This window comes from Euprymna scolopes, chromosome 7 (assembly GCF_053919585.1).
Source record: "Euprymna scolopes isolate OS-2025 chromosome 7, ASM5391958v1, whole genome shotgun sequence".
Classification (NCBI taxonomy): domain Eukaryota; kingdom Metazoa; phylum Mollusca; class Cephalopoda; order Sepiida; family Sepiolidae; genus Euprymna; species Euprymna scolopes.
In genome coordinates this window covers 105216689-105227984 of record NC_136488.1, presented here as the reverse complement: position 1 = coordinate 105227984, position 11296 = coordinate 105216689, and the positions used below count along the sequence as shown (strand labels likewise).

The 11296-nt window shown below is 30.8% G+C and overlaps 1 protein-coding gene across 1 annotated transcript in view; it reads right to left on the bottom strand.

Moving 5' to 3' along the window:
* Window positions 1-227: 227 nt before the first annotated feature.
* The window catches only part of LOC145279873 (uncharacterized), a 266143-nt gene continuing 255074 nt past the window's right edge, over window positions 228-11296 (bottom strand). The window contains exons 7-9 of the mRNA XM_080131330.1: window positions 7924-7954; window positions 4164-4265; window positions 228-763 (exon numbers count right to left, since the gene is read on the bottom strand). Coding sequence (XP_079987456.1) covers window positions 600-763; window positions 4164-4265; window positions 7924-7954 — 297 coding nt within the window. The 3' untranslated portion in view covers window positions 228-599. The remainder of the gene's footprint in view (window positions 764-4163; window positions 4266-7923; window positions 7955-11296) is intronic.

The following is an 11296-nucleotide window of genomic DNA, read 5'->3' as shown; positions in this document are numbered from 1 at the left end:
TAAAATCCCCACCCACCCCTAGCCCTTCAAAATATGAACTTCCTCTCTTTTAGTTTCGGACATTCATTTGGCTAAATATTTTAGGATATTTTCTTTCTTTCTTTTTTTTTTTAATTTTTCTTTTATATTTCTTTTTTTTTATTAAAAAAAATTTTTTTAATAGTTTTCTTTTTAATAATTTTTTTTCTTTCTTTAACTTTTTACAAAAATGTAATCGTTCATTCATCTTTCTTATTTTAAAACTTTGACACAATCGCGCGTCTTGATTCACATTCAAACCAGTTATAAGGAAAATCTCGACTAATTGAAAAAGATAAGATGATTTTATAATTTTTTTTTTGTTTCTTTACAGTCTGTCAAAAAATGTTCCTGCCTGAAACAAGCAGCTTTGAACTTTTTTTGTTGTAGGGATAGTAATAGTAGTAGTAGTAATAGTAGTAATAATAACAGTTAATAGTAGTAGTAGTAGTAGTAGTAGTAGTAATAGCAAGAGGGGCTACTACGGCAGCAGCAGCAGCAGAAAGTGCACCATTCGGGCACCTTATTTTTATTATGAAAGTAATGGTTGAAACAGGTGAAACACCTTTCATTTTTTATGTTCAGGCATAAAACTCCTTGTCTGGGGCCTTTGTGTATGTGTAATTATTTTTGGTAGGTTCATCCAGTGGGTAGCTGCCCTCATCCTTCTTACGCATCCGATACACCACAAACATAGCCAGCAGAATGGATACGAACAACCCAACCACAGCACCAGCAATTATGGCTGCAAATACACGGAGAGAAAACAAATGAGACAATTGTGAAAGGGAAATATGAATACACCTTGTGCTAAAAGGCACAGAAATATTAAATATTTTATCTTTTATTTATGTTTCGCATGATTGCTTACATCTTTCCGCCACACGAGATTGTCATTTTGCATGTTGCGTTACCGTGGATAACGCACACGGATGTTAGAAAATAAAAAAGGTGCAGAAACGGTTTGATTTACATTTATTCAAATAAAAACATAAAAAGTGATACAAAACATCTAATGTGTACACAATCTAACATCCAAGGGGAAAACAAGAGACATAAATACTAAAGAAGGAATACATTACTGTCCCAAATATAATGAGAAAGAACCCATATTGTTGGAGTGAGAGATAGAGAATGAGCAATGAATAATTAAATGTTACTATGTGTTCTTGAGAGTCTATGCAATTGCTATCAGAAGACATAACCTAGAAGCAAATTTTGTTAGGGTATGAGATAGCATGTTCCTAGAAGTTGGAGGAAAACATCTGCTCACTTTAATGGAAGCACCAGAAAAAGAGTAAGATTTTGTTTTCAATGTAGGTAGACTGAGATTACAGACTCTTTTCCTAAAGTTACTGAAAAGTAAATGCAAGGGAGATAATTGTAATAATTCAGGGTCAACACCATTGTCAATGGTTCTCAATGGTTTAAATATGGCAGAAGGTTTTTGGCTGCTTAAAGCTTAATTGCCATCCATGTCTTAGAATTCAGTGTTTTCCAGGAATAATTCACTTTAAGATTAAGATTGTAATCCATTTAAACTAAGCAAAACATTTCTTTTTTCTTAAGAAACTTATCAGAATCCATAATAAATAATTTAGGAAAATTAATGAGTAAAGCGTCTTTATTTACAAACTTATTTATTAATTTACAGCGGCAGAACAGCAAGGTAGCATCTCAATCTGGGCACTGTGCGAATCTGATTAGCTGATGTAAAGCGGCTAACTTCTCTGGTTCAGCAAATAATTTTGTTTACATCTCAAACTGCTATGATCAACGTCACCTTCAAGAACAGATCATTCTACCCCTTTATGGGATGCAAGGTAGACAACTCTCTCTTGTATATCAGTTTTAAAATGAGGGCCAAACCGGTACAGCAAAAGTTAAAAAAATTACAGAACCAGAAAAATTCTCATAATAATAATAAACATTCAGATATGAAAAGGAAACGTGAACCATAAACATATATAAACTGAAAAAAAGGGACTTCATAGGGAAAGATGTAAGTCAATGAATAGGCAATAAAGTATGACTTTAATAGGGAGGAGTGGAAGCAAATGTAAACATAAGTTGCTGATAAAATGGAAAAGAGAATGTTAACCATTGTATTAAGCCCAATAAGCTTTTACTGAGCGAAACAAAAACATTTGTAGGTTTTCATACAATGCTAATTTTGATTCTTTGGTTATAATTGAAAAATGCTTCATCTTATCAGTTGTCTGCATCATTTTTAAGTACACTATAACAGAGTTATTATAATTATTATACTCATAGCACTTGTGCCTCTAAATGCCCATAACCCAACAAATAACAAAATCCCACCCCTTCATTGTTGACATCCCTAGATGCTGAAACGTTTTCTACTCTAATAGTTTCTTCCCTCAGATTGCTAGACTTTAGAATTCCCTCCCTGTTTCCTGCTTTCTTAACTCTACTATGCTGCATAAGTTTAAATTTAATGTGAACACTGTTCAACTCCCAATGGTTCCGTTAGATATAATCCAAAATAGCAGCCCCTTATGTATTAAGTGGCAATATGTCTTGTTGAAAAAGAATAAAAAAACAAAATGTCAATAATATGGTATAATAATAACAAATGAAAATTGGCTTATTAGAATTTTGATATATCAGCTTAAATCCTATTTAGGTCCAACTGTTAAAATAAGATAATTTTATACACCAGACTAGCTGTCTCAACATAAACTTGCACAAGAATTTTTGACTTTTATTCATAACTAGCAGTTCAGCCCAGCTTTGCTCGGGCCCTATGTACTGTTCATAATTTTATATGCATATGTATATGTTAAAAAGTGTGAATATGTACGCTAATGCCTTTCTATATAATAGGGTTCCTTAACTACCATAGAGAACAATTGGTAGAGACAGCAGAGGTCAATTTCTTTTAAACTTTGACCCCAATTTTGACCCCTTAATATTTATTGTTTTGGGCTCAAATCAAATTAAAATGTTTGACCCATGTCCAAGTAACCTACATCTAAAATTTCAAGTGTTTAGACCCAAAATTGGTGGAGGAATTTGGTGGAGCCTGCAAAGGTCAACTCTTTCAACTCTGACCTCTTGACAGCAAAATTTTCGCTCAAAAACTGATTAAAAAGCTTGCTGCATGTCTGAATACCCTTTATGTAAAATTTAAAAATTGGCAGAGGTCAATTTTTTTTAAAACTTTGGCCCCAATTATGACCCCTTAGCATTTATTGTTTTGGGCTCAAATGAAATTATAAAATTAGATCCATGTCTAAGTCTAAAATTTCAAGTGTTTAGACACAAAATTGGCAGAGGAGTTTAGTAGAGTTTTCAAAGGTCAAATCATTGAACTTTGACCCCATAACAGCAAAATTTCTGGCTGAAACCCGGTTAAAAAGATTTTCCCAAATCTTAATATCCTATACGTCAAATTTCGAGTTTGTAGACCGAAAATTGACAGAGTTATTTGGTAGGGAAATGTACACACAGACACACACACAGACATTTTCACTTTTATAGATATATAGATTTAGATAACTTAAATAGAATTTCATCACCTGTCGCCCAAAACATTATTTGGATTATGAATAAATTCAAAGATTTTGCATCCTCTTTAAAAAAAGTAAAAAGTGTCAATCATTTTTACTCAGTCATAATAAAATGTCAACCATGATTAAAAATAATAGATTTAAAAACCATTTTATTTCATCACATGCCTTTTAGTCTTATTTATGTTGTATTTTTGCTGTGTTTAAAACAATGACGACACACTGATATATGAAATTATAACAAAGCTAAGGATAAAAATAAAACTCTCTTTACATCCTATTCTTCAGATCTGACCCCCAGTGACTGTTTGTGGACCTCAAAAGAATATTACAGAGAAAGAGATTTGCGTCCATTGACAATGTGATATCAAAAACTGATGTGTATATATCTTATATATAATAAAATATATAGTTTAAAAAATTTGAAAGATTTAATTACAACTGATTTCTAACTTTTTGTTATATTCTGGAATTTCCTTACTTCAGTAATAGAATAGATTGAATATAATTAACACCTTGCAAGGAGCAAGTGGAGATAAAAGCTCCCCCCCCAAAAAAAAAAACAAAACAAAAAAACAAACAAAAAAAAAAAACAAAAGAAAACTAACTCACCTGCCATGATACCTGGTTCTCGTGTAACAGGTGTGGCATTGTCACTTTGGCTTTGTTCAGAACCAGATAGATTTGTGGTTTCTGAATTTGTGACTTCATTTACTGTAACAAAAAAAAGAGAAAATTTATTAATTACTTAAATGTTTTTCAGTAAAGCAATTTTTCAAATAATAGCAATATTTTGATTCAACATGGCCTCCAACAAGTTATGGTAAAATGACAATATTCTGATTTAATATAACCTTCAACAGGTTAGGTAAAACGATAATATTTCTTATATTTTGTGGAAAATTTCTTCTATGAATTTTCGTCAGAGAAGAATACATCCAAAAACCATTCCATTTTTTCTCATTTATAAGGCGACTGCTAAAATGACACTGACATATTTTTAGCACCATCCTGATTTTATCCGTGATGGCCCTCTAAAATTCAGCAATAGTCTGGGGATTCTTTTTATAGACATTATCTTTGAGATACCCACAGATAAAAACTGGAGAAGTGGGGTCAAGATCCGGTAAGTATGAAGCCCATTCAGGAGCACAGATAAGATAATCACTCAAGCGTCTTTGCATGGCATCAAACAACGATACAGCATTTATGACTCAGCAAATAGGAAAACGCGTGAGCAGTTGGCAATGACAGTTTAGGGTAATTCCTCTCAAATGAAAATTGAACAGTCTTAGGAATACACGTATCCAATCTTATTGTTGTTGGCTCCGTGGTGTACCAGAAGAAAACATAGTTATTGAAAACAACACTTATTTTATTAAAGAAAAAAAATATAGTTTGATTTCGCTGATAGTGATTAAGTTTCGCAATAAAACATGACTGTTACCAGCATAGTTATTCATTTTTTGTCTCTTTTCTATTCTCTCAGAAATTTCTTTCTTTTTCCTTCCAGAAAGGAACCTGGGAACTTAGTTTTATGTTGTAATTCCCACAGTTTTACGTGTTGCACATTGCAACTTAAAGCTATAATGTAAATCTTACAAGTGTTAATCATAGAGTGGAAATGATGCGATCAATAGTTTGTGCCATCTGTAGCCGCCTGACAATGTAAGCATAATGAAAACTATAATTTTCATATAAACGTATGTGTTTTATCTGTGATGATAGTTCAACCACAAACAGAAGTTCCCCCAATTTACGAACTAACCCAGAAGAAATTATATACAAAGTTCTCATTTCACCCAAGAAAACTTGTCATGCAACACTGGTTTTAAAGTACAAAAATGGCATGGATGGACATTAGTTTCTTCCCATTCACTGTGTCACAAAAGAAGGCAAGTCCTTAACACCTGCAGTCCATACAACACTTCCGACATAGCACAAACACACGTGGTGGCAGTGTTGGGTCATTTAAATAACAATAAACAGTGATGTATATTTTCTCTTTTTTTAATAGAATGTTTTTTTTTCAAATGGAAAACACCTGCAAAAACATATACATAGGTTGGCGTGTTGTTCTTAATGACCTCATATCTTCATTGTGTCATTCTTATTCAGAAAAATTCTTGTTTAAGAGCCCTACAAATATTTATCTCCCTATATATATATCTGTATCTATCTCTTTATCTCTCTCATATATATATATATATATATATATATATATATATATATATATATATATATATATATATATATATATATATATATATAGGGTGTGTTTTTTAGAGGCAGAGGCACCAAACTTTAAATTGCTAACTCTATTTTCTTTAATTGTACATTTGGCAACTGTTGGTTATGTTGATTTCAGCTTGATTTGGCAATTCATCATGAAGCTATTGACACTTGAACAACATTTGGAAATTGTGCAAATTTATTTTGATAATCATTTTTAAACATTTGATGAACGAATGATTTCACAAAATGGATCTGTCAACTGGCCATTGCGTGCGATTAAAACTGAGTAAATTATTTTCTTTGGCAATATGTAGTCTCACATTTATGCTGATAAAGCAGACACAAAAGGCCACTTAGAAGACAACATTTGATACATTATTGCCAAAGTACAGCCTAATTTATTGCATAAAGCGTGTGAAAATTGGACCTTTAAATTACATCATATATGTGCGATTGGGAGTTGGGGGGCATATGCCCGAAATTGTATTTAAATTACAAACGCCAAAATTAATCTTTGGCATAAACTATATATTTGTATGATAAAAATATTTTCCTGTGATTTATTTTAATTTAAATTAGTCACCTCGAAAAAGAAACTATATATATATATATATATATATATATATATATATATATATATATATATACATATAGTTCGGCCATTGGTGAACACTTATTAAAGTGTCAAGTCTGCACTGGAGGTTACACAGATGGAGCATTCTCCATTTTACACAGAGCCCGCTTGAGAATACATTTGAAAATTCTTGAAGCGGTCACGATTATTTTACGAAAACCAACTCTGTGTAAGCAAAAAGAACACACCCATAATCTAGAACTGATGGGTGTAGTTTGAGAATGCTTCCCCGTCTCTCCAAACTTCATTTATTAATTCCACCCTCTCATTCGTTAATTTTGGTCTTTAGACCTCGATATTATTTTTTTTTTAATCTCTTAAATCCACCGATGTTACAGTTGAAAAGAATCGTCCGAAAGATATCTTCGTTAATTTAATTCTTTTTATCCCCCCTTTTTCATACGTTTTTCCCCTTTCATTCGGTTCAAATAATTTGAACTACATACTGGTTTGGTTTTGTAGTATTTCTTATCGATTAAACGTCAAAAAAAAAAAAAAAAAAAAAAAAAGTCCTCAATTTCAATAATGGCATTTCCCCTAGTGCTATTAAAATCCTTCATATATATATATATATATATATATATATATATATATATATATATATATATATATATATATATATATATAATAGGACAAGAGTATGAAATGAAGTCACAAAACTATATATTGGTAGATATAGAATGGATCATTTATTGAATAATGGAATACAAGCAAAATTTGGGGGATAGAAGAGATCCTTTATGCCAAGGAATTTGGAAGCCTAATGCTTCTCATCAGAAGAGTAGAGAAGGTGCTAGGTAGCATGGGGAAGATGTGGCGCTTAGCGTAGAGTTCATTAGGGACGAAAAAGATTAAGAGGAATTATAGAAGGTTGGGGGGAAACTTTATTGTATTCTAAATAAATTCATACTATATATAACAAGCTTCTCCTTTATTTAGAATTCAATAAAATAATTTTTTTGTTCTTTGTATTTGCCTCTTCCCCTTCTCTTGATTCATTGTATATTAATTTTGCAAGATTGAACCCTTGTAATAAAAAGTATTCTTATGTATATATTCGTGGTTGTTCATATGTTCTCTTGATTCATTGTATATTAATTTTGCAAGATTGAACCCTTGTAATAAAAAGTATTCTTATGTATATATTCGTGGTTGTTCATATGTTCTGTCCATTTTTGCCATCCGTGTGCATCACTTGGAAATCTTGTGAGGATAACTGATCTTGAACCAGACGAAATGTTCAAAAAGGCCATAACTCTTATGACTCACATATGCTTTTGTATTTCTTTTTTTTTTTCATTCATGTGTTGTGAGCAATGTTGGGAGAAGCTGCCAATTAGTAGAGTCATAGATTTTTCACACCTGAACACTGGCTTCTCCCAGCTCATAACAATATACACATATATAATTGAAAAAATAAACTTTTTCATTGATCTCGTGTTAACTGTAAATATAATAAAGATGCTTGTTTTGATGGTTGAAGATAAAATGAAGAAAACTTACGTGAAGGAACTGAAACGCCGTTTATATCATACTACAAACAAAAAAGAAATTTCATTAGAAATACAAATAATGCCAATATTGTTTTTTTATGAAATGAAAAATCAAACTTTTTTTAATTAAATTTATTAACTTTTGTTTATATTGCAAACAGTTGAAACAGAAACGTATAGTAAATATAAAAACAAAAAACAAAACAGGAGTAAGGAAAAATAAATGGAGCGGTATTTAATTTACTATTTCAGAAAGACAATTCACATACATTGAAACAATTACATTGGAAACATAAATATAGGAAAAAGTTATTTCTATTATTTGCATTATAATTTATGAAGAAAACCAACAATAACATTAAAGGTTGATTTACTTTGTTAGAATTTATGAGACTTCAAGATTGCAATGTCTAAAAACTGGTTTTAAATGTGTTAATCAACACTTGTTTTTAAAATCACATATTCAACAAGTTTAATCACAAGACCAACATAAAATACACACTGTGAAACAAAATAGAAAACAGACAACATGAATGAGACAATAAAAATGAACAAGTAGATAATGAATCAACAAATACATTATTTAACTGTAAATTCACACAAGTTCTTATTTTAACAGATGCGGTAACAAACATAAACACACATTGAAAAACAAAAGAAAAGACAACATGAAACAATAAAAAAGTAACAAAAATAAAATGAATTTACATATATATATATATATATACACACACACATAGATAAGCAGGCAGTTAACAACAAACATGGGAATCTAGATCAAGTTTTGCTCATAAATGTAATTATAAAAATAAACACTTAGAAAGCTTTATTTATATAACACTAGCAGGGCTACCTATGTAACAAGAGTGAGCATGTGAAAATAAAGTTAACATGTTAAAGAAATAACATTAGAAAGGAAGTATGTGGCAAATAGTAAGCTAGAGACAACTGCTTAGGTTTTTGGTCTGCAAAGGAAGCAAACATTTTCTGGACGTCTCCTACGAAGGACATGGAATTATGTTTATTATAAAGAAAAATATACTGTAAATAAGAAAAACCTAAAACAAGAAAAAAATCATAGCGATTCGGGGCCCGTGGCACAGTGGATAGAGACATTGAATCTCTATGGTTCCAGGTGAGAATTGAATGAAGATAGCAGTTTCAATCCTACCCAAAACTGGCCAGAGGCTTACTTAGTCAAAAACGTGGTGAGACGACAACAACTATGGATGGCAGTAATTGCTGAGAATGCAGTTAGGAGATTCGGAGTTCCTATCCCGTCGTGGTGACCACCTGACGAAGGCCAGAGGAATAGTTGGCTGAAATGTTGTGAAACAACAACTAAGAAAGATGAGGATAATAGTCCGCAATAAATAGATTAAGAAATAATACTCATTTCAATAATGAATTCCAATCAAGTAATATATATATTCCAAGTGTATCTTGTGTTGTTTCTGACATCCTGCTGGACACACAGACAAAAAATCTGACTTTCTTTTCTCACACAATAGATTATGTAACTATCTGATGACACTTTATTGTATCTAATGTGTATATTTATAAAGAGAAGAAAGAACAAATTACTGCTATGTGTCATCAACACAACAGAACTTGTGATGAGCTGCGATTCAGAAAATCGGTTAGAACTGAAGAATCAGTTAACCAATGTTGCAAAGATTCGTTATTATTCCAAGACATTTCTCTTCCTAATAACTGTCCCATAAAATAGTTATATATGTGTGTGTTTTTATTAAATTAACTTAAATATAAATGCTTTTGATAAGAAGTAATTATTGTTTGGGATATTTTATGAAAAAAAAAAAAAAAGATCAAGGTAATTATTTACAAATAAAACAAAATATTTTGCCGGAATGACAAGAACCATCTGATTATTCTAGAAGGATGATGGATGACACATTCTGAATGTTGAGGCAAAGGTTGCACAATCTGTAACCACTCCTCTCCTGAGTCTGCATTGTTTGATTCGTGTGGCAAGAAATTCAGGATGACTGGAAACAATGCTGAGAAAAGTGGAAAGCATATACATGCAGCACTTGGTATTCCCAAATGGTCACCCATTTTAGTACTGACCAGGCTTAATGATTCTTAACTTCAATGATCTAATGATTATGTCAATGTGATTATGCCGTATATCAAAAACATTAATGAAAGCTACCAAACACCAATGCACAATTTATATATAAGATTAAAAATAAATTTTGTAAAATTTATTCCAAGATCATTGCTATGGAGGAAAAAATATATAAATGTGTCTTTTATACCTGTCCTTTGGATTATAATATGTATTTGGATGTGAAATTAATTTTAATAATTAATCAGTTTTATTGAAGTATTTGACAATGAATGTATTTAGGTGACTTTTGTTTTGCTTTTAGAAGAATATATAACTTTTTGAACATTGTTATGTTTGTATTTTCTGCTGAGCATTTACGAAGATTTTGTTCCGAGGATGATGCAATCTTTAAAAAATACTATCACTCATTGTTTAATTTTGAATAAACACTGTCTTGAAACAGATGTAAACAATATAATACCTTTGTATATGGTATTTATTTGGATCATGATTCAAAAAAGGTTGTAAGTTGTTAAAAATAAATATGTAAATATTTCACAGATTGATCAATTTTGGATTTAAGTTTGGAAAAGTGCAAAGGTGTGAGAGGGACGAAAGACTGTGAAAACATTACAAAAACAAACCAAAGTGATCCAAGAAATTCTGTAATGAGAAAAACTCAGGCAGGATTCATAATTTATTTAGAAATTTACTCATTGGCACAAATAAAATAAAAATAACAAAACAAAAAACATCAGTTCAACTCATTAGAAGTTTTTGTGTGCTTTTTTTTCTTACTCATTTGAATTACCATAAAAACCAATCAGCGTTACCTCCTTTGCTTCGGCAAAGGAAAAAAAGGCACAAACAAAATGAATTGAGCTGATGATCTATACAAATAACTGGAAACAAACAGAAACAGTTTCACAATAAAACAAGTCAACATGAACAAAATCATATGCCACAAATTACAAAAACATGTTTTAATATACACATCTACCAGTATTAATAAAAAAAAAATTAATCAATTAAAACAAAACTGGATTGCAAAAATATAACATTAATAATATATTAGGCAAATTACCTTTTCAGAAAATAATTTTATAGAAAGATAAGATTCTATACACTGCTAAGCACCCATATAATCTATGGTATTATATCTTTATCACTTTTCATACAGATTTTTTTTTTTTAAAATAAGATTGTCTCATCAGAAAAGACATTGATTGGCATTTAATCTAATGTTGTTAAGGTAAAAAATCTGAGACCATAAGTTCTTTCCAATTAACATTTGGAAGCAATAAAATAA